General features: G+C 44.9%; 1 protein-coding gene across 3 annotated transcripts in view; it reads left to right on the top strand.

Moving 5' to 3' along the window:
• Positions 1-3,338: 3,338 nt before the first annotated feature.
• The window catches only part of fam13a (family with sequence similarity 13 member A), a 212,307-nt gene continuing 191,894 nt past the window's right edge, over positions 3,339-23,751 (top strand). For all 3 annotated transcript variants that reach the window (XM_060851700.1, XM_060851701.1, XM_060851699.1), the window contains exons 1-2: positions 3,339-3,630; positions 18,526-18,718. In XM_060851700.1, the coding sequence (XP_060707683.1) occupies positions 3,604-3,630; positions 18,526-18,718 (220 nt within the window). In that variant the 5' untranslated portion in view covers positions 3,339-3,603. The remainder of the gene's footprint in view (positions 3,631-18,525; positions 18,719-23,751) is intronic.

Below are 23,751 nucleotides of genomic sequence, written 5' to 3'. Positions count from 1 at the left end.
AGATAGTCGCCTGAGGGTGGAATCAAACTCGGGTCCCTGGCACTGTGAGGCAGCAGTGCTAACCACTGAGCCACTGTGCCACCCTGAGCTGCAGCATAATCTCAGGGCTCTTAAACTAAGTACCCCTCCTAATGAAAGCTAACACACCATACACCTTGACAACCCTATCAACTTGGGTGGCAACTTTGAGGGATCTATGGACATGGACGCCAAGATCCCTCTCTTCCTCCACACTGCCAAGAATCCTGCCTTTAACCCTATATTCTGCATTCAAATTCCACTTTCCAAAGTGAATCACTTCCAGGTTGAAATCATCTGCCACTTATCAGCCCAGCTCTGCATCCTGTCAATGTCCCGTTGCAATCTACAACCTCCCTTTACACTATCCAACACTCCACCAACCTTCATGTCATCGGCAAACTTACTAACCCACCCTTTCACTTCCTCATCCAAGTCATTTATAAAAATCACAAAGTACAGGAGTCCCAGAACTGATCCCTTTAGAACATCACTGGTCAGTAAGTAAAAAATGAGGTCTGCAGATGCTGGAGATCACAGCTGCAAATGTGTTGCTGGTCAAAGCACAGCAGGTTAGGCAGCATCTCAGGAATAGAGAAGAGGTCTGCAGATGCTGGAGATCACAGCTGCAAATGTGTTGCTGGTCAAAGCACAGCAGGTTAGGCAGCATCTCAGGAATAGAGAAGGGCTTATGCTCGAAACGTCGAATTCTCTATTCCTGAGATGCTGCCTAACCTGCTGTGCTTTGACCAGCAACACATTTGCAGAACATCACTGGTCACCAAGCTCTCGGCTGAATACTTTCCATCTACCAATACCCACTGTTTTCTATGGGCCAGCCAATTCTGTATCCAGACAGCCAGGTTTCCCTATATCCCATGCTTCCCCACTTTCTGAACAAGCCTACCACAAGGGGCCTGATCAAATGCCTTGCTAAAATCCACGTACAACCATCTGCTGCTCTACCTTCATCAATGTGTTTTATTACGTCCTCAAGGAATTCAATAAGGTTTATGAGGTATGACCTGCCTCTCACAAAGCATTGCTATCTCTAATCAAACTATCATTTTCCAAGTAATCATAAATCTTGTCTCTCAGAATCCTCTCCAATACTTTACCCACCACTGACGTGAGACTGACTGGTCTGTAATTCCCAGGATTATCCCTATTCTCTTTCTTGAACAAGGGAATAACATTTGCTAATCTCCACCATCTGCCACTACTCCAGTGGACAGTGAGGATGCAAAGATCATCGCCAAAGGCACAGCAATCTCTTCCTTCGCTTCCTGTAGTAACCAACGGGATATCCCATTTGGCCCAGGGTGTTTATCTATCCTTATGTTTTTTTCACAATTTCAGAACATCCTCATTCTTAACATCAACCTGTTCGTGGGTGGCACAGTGGCTCAGTGGTTAGCACTGCTGCCTCACAGCACCAGGGTCCCAGGTTTGATTCCGGCCTCGGGCAACTGTCTGTGTGGAGTTTGTGCATTCTCCCCGTTCTGCATGGGTTTCCTCCAGGTGCTCCGGTTTCCTCCCACAATCACCAAGATATGAAAGTCAGCTAAATTGTCCATAGTGTTAGGTACATCAGAGAGAAATGGGTCTGGGTGGGTTACTTGTTGGGCCGAAGGACCTGTTTCCACACTGTAGGGAATCTAATCTAATCTAATCTAGCATATCTGTGTGTTTCATGCTGTCCTCAGAAATGTCAGGGTTCCTCTCAGTAGTGAATACTGAAGCAAAGTATTCAGTAAGAATCTCCCTACCTCCTCTGACTCCAGGCACAAGTTCCCTGCAGTATCCTCGATCGACCCTACCCTCACTCTGGCCATCCTCTTGTTCCTGGATCTTTGGTGAATTTCTGCAGTGTATCTTGTTGATAATGCACACTGCTGCTACTGAGTGTCAGTGGTGGAGTTAGTGGATGCGGTGCCAATCAAGTGGGCTGCTTTGTCCTGGATGATTAGAGACAAAAAAAGACAGCAGTTGCTGGAATCCAAAGTAGACAGGCAGGAGGCTGGAAGAACACAACAAGCCAGGAAGCATCAGCGGATGGCCCCACCAGCCCCTTTATCTGCAGCTCCCCCTACACCCACCACAGTCATGAAGAAGAGTTACAACCGAAACATCGAGTTCTCCACCTCCTGATGCTGCCTGGCTTGTTGTGTTCTTCCAGCCTCCTATCTATCTGCTTTGTCCTGGATGGTGTCAAGCTCCATTAGTATTGTTGGAGTTGCACTCATCCAGGCACCTGGGGAGTATTCCATCACCCATAAGGATGTTGCCAGGGTTGGAGGATTTGAGCAACAGGGAAAGGTTGAACAAGCTGGGGCTGTTTTCCCTGGAGCGTCAGAGGCTGGGGGATGACCTTATAGAGATTTATAAAATCATGAGGGGCATGGATAGGGTAAATAGACATGGTCTTTTCCCTAGGGTGGGGGAGTCCAGAACTAGAGGGCATAGGTTTAGGGTGAGAGAGGAAAGATATAAAAGAGACCTAAGGGGCAACTTTTTCACATTTAGGGTGGTACATGTATGGACTGAGCTGCCAGAGGAAGTGGTGGAGGCTGGTACAATTGCATTTAAAAGGTATCTGGATGGGTATATGAATAGGAAGGGTTTGGAGCCAGGTGCTGGCAGGTGGTACTAGAGGGGTTTGGATATCGAGTGGGCATGGACAAGTTGGACTGAAGGGTCTGTTTACATGCTGTACATCTCTATGACTCTATGACTTGTGCTTTGTAGATGGTGGGAAGTCAGGAGATGGTGGGAAGTATTCCTAGCCTCTGACCTGCACTTGTAGCCATTGTGTTTATGTGGGGAGTCTGGCTGAGTTTGTGGCTAATGGTAACCCCAGGATGCTGATAGTGGGGGAATGCAGTAACATAACTGAACGACTAGACCAAATATGAATGGCGAATCCATTTCAGCTTCTGGGCAATTTTGAAGGATACAAGGCGAGTCAGAAGACTGTGACTCACGGCTTCTACTGGCTGTATTTCCTCGGCTGAGAAATCAGCCACAAATTAGTTGAGCGGGGCAGAACAGGCTCGAGGGGCCGAATAGCCTACTGCTCCGATCCTGAGAGGCTGCAGGAGTATCCCTGACTGAACGCTGGCGTTGGCCAGGGAAGGCGGTGTCAGTCCAACCCTGGGGGTAGGGGTGGGGGTGGAGGGGGTGACAGGGTGGGTGGTCTGAACAGTTTTCAGAGATTATTTTTGTGAACAGAGAGGCTGGCCTGATCACGTGTACCCGGAGTCAGGGCAACTTGCCAACAGAATAACTGCAGATCAGATTTCTCACTCGGAGCAGGAATCTTTAACTGTGTGTGCGTGTGTTTGGATACAGACCCCTGCCATCAGCAGTGCATCAAGAGAAGGGATTTCAAGCGGCTCTTCCAGAGTTCCTCAAACTCCCGTGGGCAGCTCCCCTGTCTCAAAGTGTGGGGCAGGACTATCGTTGCAACTCTTGAGCTGGACTGAGGCTTCTGTTGAGTGCTGCTCCTTCCTCACCCAACCCCCGCTGAATGAGTGCTCTCCGGCTGCAGCTCAGCAAGTCCTCCTTGGATGCATTTCCTGGAAAATGGGAGCAGGAGCGATCACTGTCTGCGTGAGTACAGGCGGCCCATTGTGTTCTCGGCCCTGATGCTGTGTAAGAACTGGGGGTCGGCGGCTCAGTCTCCCCCCATCCCTCTGTGCTTTAATCCCGCAGGCTGCACAATCAGCCACTCCTGGATCAATCTGTGGATCTTTATCAACTGTTGCCAACACCTCAAAGAGTGTTTATGGCAAGGATAGCACAGAAACCAAGTGGACTTAATTGCCTCCATGAAATAATGTATCTCTAAAGTTAAAAGAATAAGTTCTCAACCGCAAAGTTAACTCTGATTTCTCTGCACACATGTTGCCAGACCTACTGAGTTGTTCCAGCAACTTCTGTTTTGTTTGTGTTTGAGCTAAAGGAACAAGTTACGTTGTGCTTTTAGAATGCTCTAAACCAGTCCAAAGAGGAGGGATTACTCTACAAAGTTTCAGACCAAGTCTCAGATATTAGGGCAAACTACCAGAAGCTTTGGAGAGGCAAATTTTGTTAAGTTTAAAATACTAAGGAGGAGAGAGAGGTCAGTGGAGGGTTTATTTCCCAGATGTGGAGGTGCCAGTGTTGGACGGGGTTGGACAAAGTTAAAAATTCCACAACACCAGGTTATAGGAGAAAGTGAGGACTGCAGATGCTGGAGATCAGAGTCAAAAAGGGTGGTGCTGGAAAAGCACAGCCGGTCAGGCAGCATCCGAGGAGCAGGAGAGTCGATGATTCAAGCTTCCTGATGAAGAGCTCATGCCCGAAACATCGACTCTCCTGCTCCTCGGATGCTGCCTGACCGGTTGTGCTTTTCCAGCACCACACTTTTCAACACCAGGTTATAGTCCAACATGTTTACTTGGAAGTACTAGCTTTCAGAATGTGCTCCTTCAGCAGGTAATGACGAGTTACCTGATGAAGGAGCAGTGCTCTGAAAGCTAGTGCTTCCAAACAAACCTGTTGGACTATAACCTGGTGTGTGATTTTGAACTTTATTTTCCAGAGTTAGGGGTCTTGGTGTCCAATGGCACTGCTGCCAGTCGATTAGCAATCAAAATCAGGCTTACTCAAAAGGAACTGAACTAAAGGGGCACAGACATCTGAGGAATGTAAGGTGAAGATAGTTTTTCAGGTAGGTAACGTGGACCTGGAAGGGTTTGAAAGCAGGAATGAGGACTTTAGAATTGAGGCATAGCTGAGCCAGCAGCCCCTGTAGGTCAGTAGAGAAAAAAATCAGATCCTGGAATCCAAAGTAGAAAAGCCGGAGACTGGAAGAGCATAGCAAGTCAGGCAGTATCAGGAGGTGGAGAAGTCAACGTTTTAGGTATAACCCTTCTTCAGGAATGGGTCAGTCAGTATGGATTGATGGGTGGATGGGACTTGCTGTAATTTATGATATGAGGAGGTCCAAGACTCAGTTCTTGACTGATTTAACCAATCCCGTCAACTGAACTAAGCTAATTTTCTTTCTCCCTCTAACCATCAAAGTATTGATCCCAACCTTTAGATCTTCATCTGTGAGCGTCGGCACCTTGTGAACTTTAGGTGAGAGTGGGGTTAGGTTTGGGAGTAATGCTGTACCATCCTGAGTAGCTCACTCCCAGTCACAGCCTAACCTGACATATGACTGGTTTGTTGAAAAGGGGTCAAAGGGGTAACAAACAAACTGTAACTCAACAGGAGACTGTGTTCTTAATGCAGCATCAGAGGGGATATACTTTATTTACAAAAAAGAAATATGTTTTCTCAACCTAAAGTATCTAGGCTGCTGGCTAAATTGATGTTTCAAAAAACAAAACTGAATTATTTTTATTGGGTAAGGAACACGTATTTGAACTATAGATCAGGCAGCCAGGCCCTCATTGAATGCCAGAATAGAACTCCAGGGAATGAAAGAACACAGCCATTTTTAAAATAATGGGCAGCATTAAGCAGGCTTTACAACGATAGATATTGCCTGTTAATACCAAGCAAATGAGGTCCAGAAAGGGTCTCAGCTTAGCCCCATTCCTGATGGCTTCTTAGTGCTGTTGATGTTTTGCTGCAAACGCAGAGAGATTAAAACTCTGGGAATGCTTCAAGGTGAGTTCAGTGAAAAAGTTGTACTCAGACCACATTTCTAAGCAATTTTCTAGGTTCAATTCCCGCTGTTTCAGGAAGCTTGTGAATTTTAAAGAGTGCTGCAGTTGATCAGAGATTGGGGGAGGGAGCAGGATTTTTGAAGACTGATCTGGGAAAGGCAGCTGAAGCAAGTGTGTATCCTGTGCCAGCGAGAGGACACCACCAAAACCCACGAAGGAAATGGGTTCATAGGGGAGGGGAGCACGGTAGCGGAATGGACACATTCAAGTGGCACACTAAGGGAGTGCCTTTCAGAGGGACAAAGGTGCTGGGAGATGGAGGTACTGGTTGTGGTGGACCACTTGAAGCATACCAAAAGTGTTGAATGTGCCATTTGTACATTTGACTCCAGGCAGGCTTTGAGGCTGTCCCTGCTCACAGGCCTCACACTTCCACAATGGCAACAGTGACCGTCAAACTGCTCAAAGGACAGAAAAGGCAACCAAGACAGAGCGAAGACTACTCCCTCGATCCCAATAGCCTGCTCAAGCTTCTTTTCTTATTTCAAAATTATACGTTATTCGTAAAAATACCATATATATACATACACACACATAGTCACTGAAGCAGTTTGGTTCTGTACAGTATCATATGAAGAAACAAAAACATTGGAGTTTGAATTTATCCAGCAAACAAACCAACAGCATTTCTTACTTGTACAAGATTATATTTACATACAGTTGAGGCACCAGGAGGGTATATAGACCCCCATTTAACTTTGGCAGAAAGACCTTAGACGGTGGGCTTGCCCCACTGCACCTCAGCGGCAGCTGCCCCAAGCTTTAGTGTGACCCTCAGCACATAGTCCTTGACCTTGGCATGTGCCAGTCTGCAACACTTGGTTGAGGTCAACTCCTTGTTCAGGAAGGAGAAAGTGAGGACTGCAGATGCTGGAGATCAGAGCTTAAAAAGTGCAGCAGGTCAGGCAGCATCAAAGGAACAGGAGAATCGACGTTTCGGGCTTAAGTCCATTTCAATTCTAAACCAGATGCCAGGGCCTTGGCTACGAAATTGAATATTTGTTTTAAAATATCTCATTCGTCCACTGTGCACTCAGTTCTCACAGAGTTGTGGCCTGGAGTCAGTCCTTTCCCTGACTGAGGGAGAAGCGTTCTGATGACAGGGTAAATGCTGAGGGAAGGTTTGCCCCTGGCTGGGGAATCTGGAATGCGATAAGCTCAATGTTAATGCAGTCGCTTTTTGCAGGAGACATGCCTAGTTCAGCCAACACAGCCAGGCTTTCAGTCACTGCCTTATGATGAGAGTTTTTCTTAATATTCATTCACAAAGTGAGGGTGTCACTGGCTGGATTTATTGCCCTAAGGTCAGTAAAGAGTCAACCACATTGCTGTGGGTCTGGACTTATATGTTGGCCAGACCAGGTAAGGATAGCAGTTTCCTTCCTTAAAGGACATTAATGAAGCAGATGTTTTTTTTTGACAGTTGACAATGGGTTCATGGGCATCATTAAACTTTAATTCCAGATTTTTATTGGAATCTGCCATGGCGGGATTTGAACTTGGGTCCTCTGGTTTAACAATCAAGCGATTATATCACTGGCTATCACTTCCCCAAATAGTTTGAGTAGGTAGCGCCTATACTGATTAAAATATGGAAGAATGAGAGGCAGCCTTATTGAAGATTCTTAGGGGGATTTAACAGTGTAAATGTCGAAAGGTCGTTTCCCCTTGTGGGAGAGCCCAGGACCAGATGGCATCATTTCAGAACAAGGGTCGCACATTTAAGACAGAGATGGGGAGGAATTTCTTCTCTGAGAGAGTGGCGAATCCGTGGAATTCTTTACTGCAGAGTCTGGGTCATTAAGTATATTCAGGGCTGAAAGACACCAATTCAGGAATCAAGGGTTATTGGGAAACGGCAGGAAAGTAGGCTTGAGGATTATTAGATCTTTGATCTCATTTAATGAACTGAATGGCCTACTTCTGAACCTGTGTCTTATGGTCTTAACCCTGTGGGAGGGGTTTGGTCTCTTGGTAATGGGAGAACTTTCCTCCAGTCCCACCCTATTTGGTAACTGCCTTTGTGTGGGATTCCCAGCCTCTACCAACTGGATGTCAGTTAAACCCAATGATGATCAAACCAATTGACACCCATTGTCCCTGAGACCCTACAATTTATTAGTTTCACTCAGGGATTCAGTGGAAAGTGTTCTGATTTCCCACACCTTTGGGAAGGTTATCCATAGTGTTGGGTTGTCCAGCAATCCCACCAACTAACCCCCCAGTCTGTCACCAATTGAGGGATGTGAGATTGGAGGGAGGCTATTGATAGACTCCTCCTTCTGAATCTCCCCACACCCGTGTGTGACCTCTGTGCCCATGTTCCCATCCAGCCTTCAGATGCCTGTAGCCTGGGATCCCAAAATGATCCTGGTCTCTGGTGGGTGCATTGAGACCAGCTTTTCCCATTCCCACCAGCCTCTGATTGCATAACAGCTCTAGAGGGGGTGGGCACTATTGGGTCCTCAATCCTGTGTTGGTCACCTAAATGCCTGAAAGGCACTTGCTTCACTTAGGCTCTTGCACCAAAATCCTAAAGGGAGAATCCTGACCAGGGCCACAGTCTCAAAGTAGGGGCTGGACTACTTAGGACAGTGATGAGGAGAAATCTTTTGCCTGAAAGGGTCATGGATCTTTTGCAATGTCAAGCCCAAGGAGTTGTGGTGCTCAGACATTGAGTATATTCATGGACAAGATCAATAGATCTTCTTTTGGAACTAAGAGAATTACAGAATATAGGGATAGTGCAGGAAGGTGTGAGGTAGAAGAGCAGTAGTGACATTTTTGAATGGTGATGCATTCTTGAAGGGCTGAATGGCCTAAAGCAACTCCAATTTCTCAAGCTTGTATCCCCTGTATGCCAGATGACTGGTTCTGCCCAGGGTTTTGAGTCCCACCAGCTCAGCTGCTCTTACCGAGAGATTCCAACTGTATGAAGCTTGGGGTTGGAGTGCCATTGCTACAATTGGAGACCCAGTTTCTAGGAGCAGCTGACAACAGGATGAGATCAATGCACCGCTGCCCACACATTTACTGGTGCTCACGTCTTACTGACTTGTCGGACACATTCCAGGAGGTTTTCGGCACAGAACCTCCAACATGCAGCCCCAGTAGGGTCCGTCAAATGCGTTCCCTTTCTCTTTCTCTTTTTAAAACCAATAACACAGAATTATATGTCATGCCCCAGTGAATTTGTGGCTTGTTGCAGTGTATTGGAGGTTAATTTTCATCCCTTGGAGATGCAGAACTTCTGAAGGAGAAAATAAATCTCCATCCAAAGAGGTAGGGTTTGATCAGGGTTAATCAACAGGGCTTTGTCAGAGGCAGGTCATGCCTGGTGAAATTTGTTATGGAGGTGACCGAGTGTGGAGGTGAGGATTCAGCAATTTAAAAAAAATTCACTTATGGGATGCGGGTGTTGCTGGCTGGACCAATATTTATTGCCTGTCCATAATTGTCTTTGAGAAGGTGGTGGTGAGCTGCCTTCTTGAACCGCTACAGTCCATCTGCTGTGTGTTGACCCACAATACCATTAAGGAGAGAATTCCAGGAATTTGACCCAGTGAAGGAATGGTGATATATTTCCAAGTTGGGATGGTGAGTGGCTTGGAGGGGAGCTTGAAGGTGATGGTGTTCCCATACACTTGCTACCCTTGTCCTTCCAGATGGAAGTGGTCGTGGGTTTGGGAGGTGCTGTCTGGGGATTTTTGACAAACTTCTGCAGTGCATCTTGGAGATAGTTGATGCGGTTATAGGGATTGCAGTTAGGCCTTCAACATGGTCCAAATGGGAGACTAATAGACAAAGTAAAAGTACATGGGATCCAGGATAACGTGACAAGTTGAATCCAAAATTGTAGGAGGCAGAGGGTGGTGGTAGGAGGCTGCTTGTGTGTCTAGAAGCTAGTGGCATGGCACAGTTTTAGGTCCCTTATTATTTTGATATACATAAACAATGCAGATGAGAATATGGGGGGATGATAAGTAAGTTTGTGAATTGAAATTACTCTACAAAGCTGGTATCCCATCACCAGGTCACCCTTTATTTACACGTGTATAATACACTGACCCAGCTAGCTCAGAGCCAGCTCCTAAAGTGAGGAAAACCCCTGCTACTCCCCCTTCTTTTTGTCAATCACTCCTTATAATTTTATTAAGCAGTATAAATTACAAACGAACAGTTAACATGAACAGCCGTATACAAGAAACAGCAATTAACAGGGGAAAGGGGTGGCAAAGCCAGACCCCAAACTCCACCATACAACCACTTCACAGAGAAATGAGGACAAACCTCGAATCCCACACTGTATCATACAATAAAAACAATTACATACAGACAGAGTGATGAACCAAACAATGAAACTGTGCATATACACAGACACCCCTGGCAACCCAGCAACCGAGCCATCCTTGACAATACTCTTTACATCTGTCAGCCAGGGTTCCCTGATTGAAGCAGGTAAACAGCCCCAATCAGGGAACTCATACTCTGTGAGTTGCATCTGGCTGACCTCATTACATTAACTACAGGAATGACAGAAAGGTTAGCCAGGTGGTTGACAGTGAGGAAGAAGGTCTCAGGTTACAGAAGAATACAGACAGTTTGGTCAGATGGACAGATTAGTGGCAGTTGGGAATTAACGCTGATAAATGTGAGGTGATGCATTTTGGAAGAATTAAGGAGAGTACGCAATGAATGGCTGGACACTAGGAAGCTCAAAGAAACACAGAGATCTTAGAGTGCTTGTCCACAGATTCCTGGCAGTGGCAGGGCACGTTAATAGGGTAGTTAAAAAGGCCTACAAGGGCTTGCCTTTAAAAGCATTTGCAGCATACATTATAAGAGTAGGGAGGATATGTTGGACTTGGACCTGTCTTTGGTTAGGCCACAACTGGGGTATTGTGCGCAATTCTGGCCTAGTGCTAGAAAGTGGGATTAGCATGGATTGAGTGAATCTTTGTCAGTACAGATGGACTGAAGGGCCTCTTCTGTACTCGATGAGTCTCTGACTCCTGGACAATCTTTGGAAGTTAACAACCTTACAGCTCATTGGGAATCATAAGTACAAACATACAAATGGTTTTGAAGGTTGAATAGGCCATTCAGCCCCTTGAGCCTGTTCTGCTATTCGTTAAGATCATGGCTGATCCGATTGTGAAGTCAAATTCATATTCTCGCCTACTCTTGATAACCCTTCAACCCCTTGTGTACAATAGTCTATCTACCACTGCTTTAAGAATATTCAAGGGTTCCATTTCCAGCACTTTTTTAGGAAGAGAGTTCCAAAGCTTCATGACACTGTGCTTCCTGATTCGCTTTGTACATGAGTTTGGGAGGGGTGGAGGGTCACTGCATGTGGACCTCAGAGGTCTGTGCATGGGAGTGACTTCCAAAAACAGGCACAATGCTTCAGCACGCTGATGATGTCAATTGGTATGAATGGAATCTGGAAGAAACCCTGCGAACACTGCCTCAGAGTCCTTTGTGAGAAGACATTCTGGAAACACAACTGAAAGAGCAATGGAACAGATTCCCGCGAGCTTGCAAAAATACTGCTGGATATATAGTTGAAAAGGAATAGAGCACAGCGCTATGGAGATAAAGTACAGGGAGTCATTGAACAAGCTTGCGGGCAAACTAGAAAGATTGTTGATTAACAAGGTTGATGGGTGTGGTGGGGTGGGAATGTGGGGTTAAGACTTCAGTCAGATCAGCCATGATCCAGTGAAGCAGTTGGGTGGGCCGAATAGCCTACTCCTGCTCCTAATTCAATGTTTATCAGAGAGGGACTAATTGATTAGATTAAATTCCCTACAGTGCGAAAACAGGCCCTTCGGCTCAACCAATCCACACTGACCCTCTGAAGAGTAACCCACCCTGACCCATTTCCCTCTGACTAATGCACCTAGCACTATGAGCAATTTAGCATGGCCAATTCACCTAACCTGCACATCTTTGGACTATGGGAGGAAACTGGAGCACCCGGAGGAAACCCATGCAGACATGGGGAGAATGTGCAAATTCCACACAGACAGTCGCCTGAGGTGGGAATTGAACCTGGGACCCTGGTGCTCTAAGGCAGCAGTGCTAATCACTGAGCCACCATGCCGCCTTTTAAAGAGCAGGCACAGATATGGTGGGCTGGATGGCCTCCTCTGGTATGGTTTCATTTTTATGATTCCATGAATTTGCACAAGTCCGCTCAACAGATTTTGTCGTAATTTTACCCTCCACACAACCTCCTCTCATTCTCACTTTGACTCAATCTACCAATATAACCGATTATACTGATCCACGTTGTGAGTTTACCTAGCACCCCTTTAAATGTGTCTTTGCTGTTCGCCCGACTGCTCCACATGGCAGTCCACTGTATAATTTCACCTCTTCTCCAGTTTCTCATTGTAAGTTGAATATCTTATTTTCATGGCCTGTAGTTTTGGATTTGTTAAAACATGGGAAACATCTCTGTGTCTGGTCTACTGAACCAGTTTTATAAACCTCTATCAGATCATCCCTCAGCCTTCTGTATCTAGGGAAAACATTCCAAGTTTGTTAAGCTTTCTTGTGTTACGATCACCATGCATTCTCCCCATGTAATCAGTGAGCTGCAGATTAATATAGTTCAGGCCACCCCATTGTTTAATTTGTAATGACTAAAGTTAAAGTGGATGAGCTGTCAAGTTTTTTTAAACAAATCAAAGTTGTGTTTTTTCTGCTACTTAATACTGTGTGGGCTCCTTATGGATAAAGAGATTAGTTTTCAAAATCACAGATACTAAGATTACAACAATTATAAAGAATACAAAAAATACTTTTAAGAAGCAAGTCCTTCATCGGTCAGATCATTGAGTACAGAAGCTGGGACGTCATTGTTACAGCTATATAAGTCATTGGTAAGGCCACATTTGGAGCACAGCGTTCAATTGTGGTCACCTTGCTATAGGAAGGATGTTATTAAACTGGAAAGTGTGCAAACAAGATTTACGAGGATGTTACCGAGACTAGAAAGTTTGAGTTATAAGGAGAGGCAGGATAGGCTGGTCCATATTTCCCTGGAATTTAGGAGGCTGAGGGGAAATCTTGTAGGGGTTTATAAAATAATGAAGGGCATAGATAAGGTGAAAGGTCCAGGTTTTTTCCCCAGGGTAGGGAAGTCCAAAACTAGAGGGCATAGGTTTAGGGTGAGAGGTGAAACATTTAAAAGGGACCTGAGGGGCAAGTTTTTGACGTAGAGAGTGGTACATATATGCAACGAGCTGCCAGAGGAAGTGATAGAGGCAAATGGGACTAGTTCAGTTTAGGAGACTTTGTCAGCATGGACAAGTAGGGCTGAAGGGCCTGTATGACTCATCTCTATCATATAGCGTTGGAGCCCATTCCTCGAATGTTTTTGTTGCTGAAGTGAACATGTTAAAACTTAAACTCAGAAACTGCTGCAGAAACTCAGCAGGCTTAGGTAACAACATTTGCCGAGAGAGAAACAGAGTTAATGTTTCAAGTTCGACGTGACTTCAGTTGCTGCAGCTTCAATAGTCGGGTAGCCATTGTTTTCTTCTATCAGGAGGTTTCTTAGAGCAGCTGCTTTTTGCAGAGCAAAGGAAAGATTCCTGGCTTCTGGTTCTGCAGGTGGACCATTTTAGCTGTCCAGTTACTTTACAGCTACCAGCCTCTCTGTTTCTGATGGGAGAGAGCTGCCAGAGCAAGTGGTGGAGGCTGGTAGAATTGCAACTTTTAAAAGGCACCTGAATAGGAAGTGTTTAGAGGAATATGGGCCAAATGCTAGCAAATGGAAGTAGATTAACTTAGGATATCAGGTTGGCATAGTTGAGTTGGACCAAAGGGTCCTTTTCCATGCTGTACATCTCTATGACTATGACTCTATGACTTTTCTTCTGGGATGGTTCAAGATGGAATCTGTCTTCTTCTAGACAGCTTGTTTTTTAAACCATTCTTAGCTGAGAAACTAATATGGCCAGGTGATATTTGCGTAAAATAAAGTTGTGTATCATAAAAGGCATTTTGGAAACAGCTCACCTCCCACCTGTGGTTCTTAACTTTTGTGTTGGTTAATGCTGAACTTGCATTCCCATAATGAATCTTCAGTAAACGTTGTTCACTCCCAGATGAGAGTATTTACATGTCTGGGTAGATCTCCCTGTAACCTACACATGGCTGGTAGAGGTTCGATCTAGTGGTATCAATGTTTTTAGCTTCAATTACACTCAGCTTAGCCTTTGTAACATATTCAACAATAAGATTATAATGTCATGACATTTGTCATTTTTGCACTTTCTCTAATATTTCTGCATCCTTTTTTGTGATATGGGGACCAGATGGTACCCAATATTCAATATGTGATATTTTCCCAGATGATCCCTCCCAGTGACTTGTAGTATTTGCAACCTCAACCAGTGTGTGGTATTGAGTAAAAGTTGTTTGAGGTAGCTCACTGCCACTAGTCCTCTTTTGTCTTTGCTTTGTCTTAGGTCTGTCTAATGTTTAGTGGTAGAGAGATAGAGTGGGGAAAGACCACCATCTAAGTCTTTCTACAAAAGAATGAGGGTCTGCTCAGTTCGCACATCCTCCCGTTGCCTCAATGTTTGTACAGCAGATAATGTGCGTGAGTAAGAAATGCCTTTGGTTTTTGCAACTACAGGGAATGTCAAATTCCAATGTTTGTTTTTCTTGATACTCAAAGACTGCTTTAGTACCTGTGAATGCAAATAAATTATTTTTTTTACAAATAAAGTTCATTTTTGAAATATAGAAAAACACACTCTGCAGATTATCATATGAAGTCATATTCTCAAATAATAAGGTTTTTTGCAGGATAGCAATAAATATGTGACTGTGTGGAGTTTGCACGTTCTCCCCGTGTCTGCGTGGGTTTCCTCCGGGTCTCCTCCGGGTGCTCCGGTTTCCTCCCACAGTCCAAAGATGTGCGGGTCAGGTGAATTGGCTATGCTAAATTGCCCGTAGTGTTAGGTAAGGGGTAAATGTAGGTATAGGGGTATGGGTGGGTTGCGCTTCGGCGGGTCGGTGTGGACTTGTTGGGCCGAAGGGCCTGTTTCCACACTGTAAGTAATCTAATCTAATCTAATCTAAAATACACCACATTTGGACAGGGGTAATTATAAGGACCTGAGAGAGATGATAAGGACACACCTGGTCCGTTAGAAAACCACAGTGGAATTCCTTGTCTCCGCCCACAGAATGTAGAGTGGGTGGAGCCAGTGTAACCCAAATGTTAACCCCTTCAGAACATGGTGTCATACAATATACTTGGGAATCTTCTCTGGCTGAGGGTGTTGATGCACAAGAACATGCAGGTCAGCAAACAAAATCTCTCAAATATCTGTATATAAAGTGATAATTACCTAACAAACAACTAAAAGTGAAAAAAAAGTATAAGGGTGAAGTGTTAAAAACGGTTAAGCAAAATAGAACATTCTTTTAAGTGTTAAAATTGAGCTCTATTTACACATGTATGGTCTGAAAAAGCCAAAAGTGAGCATGAGCAGTAGAGACATGCACCACAGGATCATTGTGTCAACTAGTATAGCATCCTATTCAAAGTTGAGGGAGTGTGGGTGGGGGTGTGATAACCTAGTCATATTATTGTTGGACTATTAATCCAGAGCCCCAGGTAATGTTCAGGGCACCTGATTTTGAATCCTGCCATGCAGATGGGAATTTTAATTCAATAAAAATCTGATGATCACCTATGTCTGTGTTTTCCCCCATAATGCCCTGTGAAGGTTATGAAATACCTACCCTGTTGATTTGTACCTCTGCAATTTATATAGAATCCCTCCAGTATGGAAAGGGGCCATTTGGCCCAACAAGTCCACACAAACCCTCTGAAAAGTATTCCACCTAAACCCATTTCCCTACCCTATTACTCTACATTTCCCCTGACTAAAGCACCTACCTATACATCCCTGAAACTTTGGGCAATTTAGCTTTGGCCAAATCACCTAACCTACACACCTTTGGACAGTGGGAGGAAACCAGAGCAACCCCACGCAGATATGCGTAGAATGTGCAAACTCCACACAGACAGTTGCCCGAGGGTGGAATTAAACCCGGGTCCCTAGCGTTGTGAGGCAGCAGTGCTAACCACTAAGCCCTCGTGCCACCCAACACAGCTTCCAACACTGATGCTAGTTCCAGGGTTTTGACCCAATAATGGTGAAGAAATGCTGATATGTGTAAAATATGGGAGGGTGTAGGGTTTGAAGATGATGTGCTTCAATTCTTGACCTCCATGTATGAAACAGAGTGCTGTTGGACATTCAGTGAGGAGCTGGAGCAGGCTCAGTAATGATGTCTTCACCCACATTGATTGTTTGTATTGTAGAGAGGCGCAAGAGGGAATTAAGAAGAAAACAGTAAGCATTCACTTTGTTGTGGTGCAATGTGAACTGGTGACCCAGTTTCAAACCAAGCCATCAAGATGTTCTGTAGGCCATTCAGCAAGTGAATCTTTTGCCAAGAGTAACACACAGAAGATGCAAATAACAGACTGCTGTGTCAACTCACATCCTCCACCTCCCCAGTCTATCCCCCATTCTTTTAATGACCATGGTACCCAGAAGTATATCAGTCTTCCAGTTCTGAGATTATTCTGGACATTCTTCAGCCACAGGAAGTTTTAACACATCTACACTGATTTACACGTTGAGAATTTTGTATATTTCAATCTTAAATTGAATCAAAGTCCAGGGATGGCATGGTGCTCAGTGGTTAGCATTGCTGCCTAACACCACTGGGGAAAATGTGAGGACTGCAGATGCTGGAGATCAGCATCAAAGAGTGTGGTGCTGGAAAAGCACAGCAGATCAGCATCTGAGGAGCAGGAGAGCCAACATTTTGGGTATAAGTCCTTCAATCCTGATGGGCTTATGCCCGAAACATCAATTCTCCTGCTACTATCTGACCTGCTGTGCTTTTCCAGCGCCACGCTTTTGGACTCACATTGCCAGAGACTCAGGTTCAATTCCATCCTCGGGTGAATGCCTGAGCGGAGTTTGCATGTTCTTCCTGTGTCTGTGTGGGTTTCCTCCCACCGTCCAGAGATGTGCAGGTTAGGGTGGATTGGCCATGGGAAATTGTCCCATAGTGTTCAGGGATGTGCAGGTTAGGGTGGATTGGCCATGGGAAATTGTCCCATAGTGGTCAGGGATGTGCAGGTTAGGGTGGATTGGCCATGGGAAATTGCCCCATAGTGTTCAGGGATGTGCAAGCTGGGTGGGTTAGCCATGGGAAATGAAGGGTGACAGGGTAGGGGTGTGCAAATGGGTGGGATGCTCTTCAGAGAGTTACTGTGGACTTATTGGGCTGAAAGGTCTGCTTCCACACCGTAGGGATTCTAGGATTCCACGGAATTCGTAACATAATGTGATATCTTTACAAGCAAGACTAAAAGATAGGAGGACGCCATTTAGCCCCTTTCACTGTTCTGCTCCTTGACTAGAATGTTGCTGATATGCACCTTGGCCCATTTTACCAGCTTTTTCTCCAAATCTCTCAATGTCTGTACCTAACAAAAATGTTTCAACCTCAGCTAACTGCTGCAATTATAACCGCAACATCCCCAGACGTTGGAGAGGAGGAGAATATATTCCAGAATTTCCCTCCCAGTTGTGGAGGAGAGTGTGGGCGTTTCCTGGTTTGGCAGCAGAAATTGCTGACTGAATCTCAAATCGTTGAAACTGGCGGAAGTCGGGTCTTGTATTTTTTTTACAAAGCGGTAACACATCGCCAAAAAAGACGCTTTTCATTTGAACTTTTGCGTTGACAGCTCTGAGTGGAGGCAATGTCGGAGGCTTCAACATAAAGCCTCCTGCCCCATAACCATCCCGCTCAGTTTAAATTCATCTTTAATCCTTCTCCAATATTTTTATCACCTGAAACCAAAAGCACACCATTGTCTAAATGCTAAAATAATTGAAATCTGAAAGTGCTGGAGAAACTCAGCAGATCTGGCAGCATGTGTACAGAGAGAGAAAAACAAAGAGTTAACATGAGTACTGGGGTTTCTCCAGTAATTTCTGTCATTGTCGGAATGTTTTACTAGTTATTTTTTCTTCCGGGATGCTTACAGTAACGCCCCAGAGATTTACATTGAGCTCTGAAGATTCCAGCCCAATCCTGGAGAGTGGAGAACCTCGCTCCTGCCTCCTTGCGGTCAATTTCGGAACATTGTTTTTGGCCTTTCGGCCGTTCTTTTGGCCTGTCAAATCCCTTTAAGGAGGTCGATGCACACCCTTCCAGTTTAAAGCGGTGCTGCCACAGAAATGTTTCATATTCAGAGGGAGCTTTGAGCCTTCTGTGTTCTGCAAGCGGAGGCTACCTTTTCACTTCATCTTTCGAGTGTGCATCCCGCAGTGCTGCAATTTAGCTTTTAGTTTCTTCCAGCAAGCCAAAGTCAATTCAGCCTCCTTTAATGTTTCTCACTGCCGGAGCCAAGCAGTGATTAAGTCAGAGGCCAGGATTGGGTTGGTGACTGTGTGGGTGCCGCCTACCTGTCACAATAAAGGGGGCGTGAATGTTTACCTTGCTGTTTCCAGTAGCTACAGGAGTAACATTTCTCTCTCATTCATGCAAACCTTTTCAGGCCGTTGCAATTCCCTGAGCCTTGGAGATTGTATTTTATTTCCAGTTGCCTGCTAATCCCTGTAATTGTCTGGCTCTGCAGTAAAGTGCCTGTCCTCCCTTAACCCTAATGGAGCCGCCTGTGGTGCCGGTGGTTGATTGTTCCCCTCTCCTCTGCTCTTTCCAGCAAAACAAGGCCGCCGTCAGGCTGAAGGAGGACGTGAAGAGGATTATGGCTCATCCCCTCGGCACACAGAAGAGGGCCTGCAGTGCCGGCAAGGTGTTTGGAGTGTCTCTCCGTGACCTCCAGCAACAAGGGCAGACGATTGATGGGGTCCCTCTGGTGGTGCGACACATGGTGGAATATCTGCAAGAGCATGGTGAGCCACATTGCTATCCATCCACCCCAACATTTTCAGTGTTACCACAGGAAAGGTGCACTTAACACAGGGCCTGGGTGTCAGGGGACATCCTGAGAGCATCAAAGCACCATAGGACTGCAAGTATTTTCTCTTTCAGGACAACAGTGTGGATGCTGTAAATCTGAAACAAGTTGCTGGAAAAGCTCAGCAGGGCTGGCAGCATTTGTGGAGAGAAATCGAGTTAACGTTTCGAGTCAAGTGATCCTTCCTCAGGCTTTTTATTTATGTTTCTTGTTTGCTCTCTGTTTTTCTTCTGTAAGACCCCTTCCTTGCTTCATGCCTCATTATCCATTATTTATCCAGTCGAGAATTAAAGAGACATTGCAGTGCTGGATTTGGGTGCTGAGTGACTCTGTAGTACATTAATTTGGCCCAACACACTTCCGCACTTTATGCAGAGGGAGTGCTCTCAGATGCACCATCCTATTGACAATAGGCCCCATCTGTCTAATCAGCCAGATGTCCTGAGAGATTAGACTCGTGGTTGTTTTTGACCAGATCAGACTCAATGGCTGAAGGATGATAATAAAGTTCTGTGACTATGATTCGGAGATGTTCAGAGAAGAATAGGGAAGTTCACACAGCTCATCTTGCTCCCATCTCCCCTTTAATTGTACCACTGTCCTGATCAACATTGATCCCAAACACAACCAAAATCAAACTGATCCATGCAAGTCTATCAGCCATTCCCATCCCTTCCCCAACCCCAAAGATGAGCATTAGACTTAGAAACAAAAGTAGGCCATTTGGCCCATTGACTCTGCTCTGACGTTCAATCCAAACACTAGAATATTAGCATCGATCAACTGGATGTTTATCCCACTGCTGTTTGCAAACAACTAGATGCTCCATTTGCCTACACTGATTGTACTTCCAAGAGTAAAGTCATTCAGTCTTAGAGATGTACAGGATGGAACCAGACCATTTGGTCCAACGTCCATGTCGACCAGATGTCCCAATCTAATCGAATCCCATTTGCCAGTACTTGGCCCATATCCCTCTACACCCTTCCTATTCATATACTCATCTGAATACCTTTTAAATGTTGCAATTGTACCAGCCTCCACCACTTCCTCTGGCAGCTCATTCCGTATACGCACCACCCTCCGCATGAAAATGTTGCCCATTATGTCCCTTTTATATCTTTCACCTGTCACTCTAAACCTATGCCCTCTAGTTCTGGACTCACCCACCCCAGAGAAAAGACCTTGGCCAATTATCCATGCCCCTCATGATTTTATAAACCTCTATGAGGTCACCCCTCAGGCTTCGACGCTTGAGGGAAAATAGCCCCAGCCTAATCAGCCTGGGAATATTACAGGAATGTGGCTCAGGGATGGACAGGACTGGCAGCTTAATGTTCTAGGATACAAATGCTATAGGAAGGATAGAAAGTAAGGCAAGAGAGGAGGGAGAGTGGCGTTATTGATAAGGGATAGCATTACAGCAGTACCTGGGGAGGATACTCCCAGAAATACATCCAGAGAAGTAATTTGGGTGGAATTGAGAAAGAAGAAAGGGATGATCAGTTTATTGGGATTGTGTAGTAGACCTCCCCCCCCAATAATCAGCAGTAAATTGAGAAACAAATTTATAAGGAGATTTCAATTATCTGTAAGAATAATAAGGTGGCTATGGTAGGGGATTTTAACTTTCCAAACATAGACTGGGACTGCCATAGTGTTAAGGGTTTAGATGGAGATGAATTTGTCAACAGTGTATAAGAACATTTTCTGAGTCAATATGTGGAGGTACCTATCAGAGAAGGTGAAAAACTTTACCTACTCTTGGGAAATAAGGCAGGGCAGGTGACTGAGGTGTCAGTGGGGGAGCACTTTGGGGCCAGCGACCATAATTCTTTTAGTTTTAAAATAATAATGGAAAAGGATAGACCATATCTAACAGTTGAAGTTCTAAATTGGACGAGGGCAAATTTTGACGGTATTAGGCAAGAACTTTCAAAAGCTGATTGGAGGCAGATGTTCGCAGGAAAAGGGACTGCTGAAAAATGGGAAGCCTTCAGAAATGAGATAACAAGAATCCAGAGACAGTATATTCCTGTTAGGTTGAAAGGAAAGGCTAGTAGGTGTAGGGAATGCTGAATGACTAAAGAAATTGAGGGTTTGTCTAAGAAAAGAAAGGAAGCATATGTCAGGTATAGACAGGAGAGATCGAGTGAATCTTTAGAAGAGAATAAAGAAAGTAGGAGTATACGTAAGAGAGAAATCAGGAGGGCAAAACGGGGACATGAGATAGCTTTGGCAAATCGGGTTAAGGAGAATCCAAAGTGTTTTTACAAAGACACTAAGGATAGAAGGATAACTAGGAAGAGAATAGGGCCCCTCAAAGATCAGCAAGTCGACCGCAGGGGATGGGAGAGATACTAAATGAGTATTTTACATCAGTATTTACTGTGGAGAAGGACATGGAAGAAATAGAAGGTGGAAAAATAGATAGTGACGTCTTGAAAAATGTCTATATTATAGAGGAAGAAGTGCTGGATGTCTTGGTTAAATCCCCAGGACCTGATCAGGTGTACCTCAGAGCTCTGTGGGAAGCTAGAGAAGTGATTGCTGGGCCTCTTACTGAGATATTTGTATCATCGATAGTCACAGGTGAGATGCCAGAAGACTGGAGATTGGCTAACATGGTACAATTATTTAAGAAATTTGGTAAGAACAAGCCAAGAAACTAAAGACCAGTGAGCCTGACATTGGTGGTGGGCAGGTGGTTGGATGGAATCCTGAAGCACAGGATTTGGAAAGGCAAGGACTGATTAGGGATCATCAACATGGCTTTGTACGTGGGAAATCATGTCTCATGAGCTTGATTGAGTTTTTTGAAAAAGTAACAAAGAGGATTGATGAGGGCAGAGCAGTGGACATGATCTATATGGACTTCAGTAAGGTGTTCATCAAGGTTCCCCAGGAGAGAATGGTGAGCAAGGTTAGATCTCATGGAAAACAGGGAGAACTAGCCATTTGGATACAGAACCAACTTGAAGGTAGAAGACAGAGGATGGTGGTAGAGGGTTGTTTTTCAGACTGGAGGCCTGTGACCAGTGGAGGATCGGTGCTGGATTCACTACTTTTTATCGTTTATATAAATGATTTGGATATGAACATAAGAGGTATAGTTAGTAAGTTTGCAAATGACACCAAAATTGGAGGTGTAGTGGACAGCAAAGAAGGTTACCTCATACCACAACAGGATCTTGATCAGATGGGCCAATGGGCTGAGGAGTGGCAGATGGAGTTTAATTTAGATAAATGCGAGGTGTTGCATTTTGGGAAAGCAAGTCAGGGCAGGACTTATACACTTAATGGTAAGGTCCTAGGGAGTGTTGCTGAACAAAGAGACCTTGGAGTGCAGGTTCATAGCTCCTTGAAAGTAGAGTCGCAGGTTGATAGGATAGTGAAGAAGGCATTTGGTAAGCTTTCCTTTATTGGTCAGAGCATTGAGTATCGTCATTGGGAGGTCATGTTGTGGCTGCACAGGACGTTGGTTAGGCCACTGTTGGAATATTGTGTGCGGTTCTGGTCTCCTTCCTGTTGGAAAGACGTTGTGAAATTTGAAAAGGTTCAGAAAAGATTTACAAGGATGTTGCTGGGGTTGGAGGATTTGAGCTATAGGGAGATGCTATGAAGTTCTTTGAGACACCCTGAGACCTTGATAAGTGTATGTAAAAGAACAAAAGACTGATTCGTTTTCTTCTTCTCGCTACATCCCGTCCCATTCAGTGAGGAAATCTCCACTTTTCCCAGAGTTAAGGATGGAGAGGAGTTAGCATTATATTGAGAGGAACACTTGCATTGGAAGTAGTGCCCGGAGGATTGACTAGAGCAGTCCGTTGGATAAAGGCATGTCTTCTGGAAATGTTGAGCAGCTTGGGCCTAAACTCAGTGGAGTCTAGACAAATGATAGGTGATCTAATTGAAGCATGCAAGATTCTGAGGGGGCTTAATGGAGAGGATATTTTCTGTTATGTAGGAAATTCAGAGCTAGGAATCACAGTTTTAAAAAATAAGGGCTTTCCCATTTAGCGGGAGCTGAGGAAGAATTGATTCTCTCAGCAGGCCATTCACCTTAGGGATTCTCTTCCCAACAAATAGTGGAGGCTCAGTCAATGAATATATTCAAGGCCATTGGCACCAATCTGATCCATACAAGTCTATCAGCTAAACCTCCCCCACCCTGCACCCACCCCCACCCCCACCGCCCCCTGCCTCCCACTCCACATAAGAGCATACAACATAAAACAAAAGTAGGCCATTCAGTCCATCGACTCTGTTCTGACATTCAGTGAGATTGTGACTGATCTGACAATCATCATTTCACTTTCCTATCTTTGTCAATACATACATCCTCCTGCATGTTATAAAATTGAGCTAAGAATCTTGATGGAAAGGGCCTCAATTTCCTTTCCACCGCTGAGATGACTGGAAATTTTTCCCAATCCTACCCTTTCCTTAGCCACCAAGACATGGATTGGGACTTCAGAGTCGAGGAACAAGAGCAGGTCATCCAGCCTCTCGACCCTACTCCACCCTTCTAGACACTGGCTCATCCCTACCTCAACACCAGTTGCCTGCATATGCCCCATTTCACTCAATCTCATTAGGATCGAGAGATCTATTAATGTCCATCTTAAAAACGCTCAATCTCTGAGCTTCCACTGTTCTGGAGTAGGGAATTCCAATGATTCACAGCCTCCTGAATGAAGAAATTTCTCCTTAATTAAATAGTTCACCCCTTATTCCGAGACGGTTTTCCCATTTCCCTACCCTCCATACCCCGAGTTCTAAATGCCACTCCCAAATAAGGGGAAACATCATAGAGTCACAGAGATGTACAGCATGGAAACAGACCGTTCGGTCCAACCCGTCCATGCGAACCAGATATCCAAACCCAATCTAGTCCCACCTGCCAGCACCTAATCCGTATCCCTCCAAACCCTACCTATTCATATACACATCCAATTGCCTCTTAAA

The sequence above is a fragment of the Hemiscyllium ocellatum genome, chromosome 36 (assembly GCF_020745735.1).
Source record: "Hemiscyllium ocellatum isolate sHemOce1 chromosome 36, sHemOce1.pat.X.cur, whole genome shotgun sequence".
Taxonomy (NCBI): Eukaryota; Metazoa; Chordata; class Chondrichthyes; order Orectolobiformes; family Hemiscylliidae; genus Hemiscyllium; species Hemiscyllium ocellatum.
This window is presented reverse-complemented; position numbering and strand designations above follow the sequence as displayed.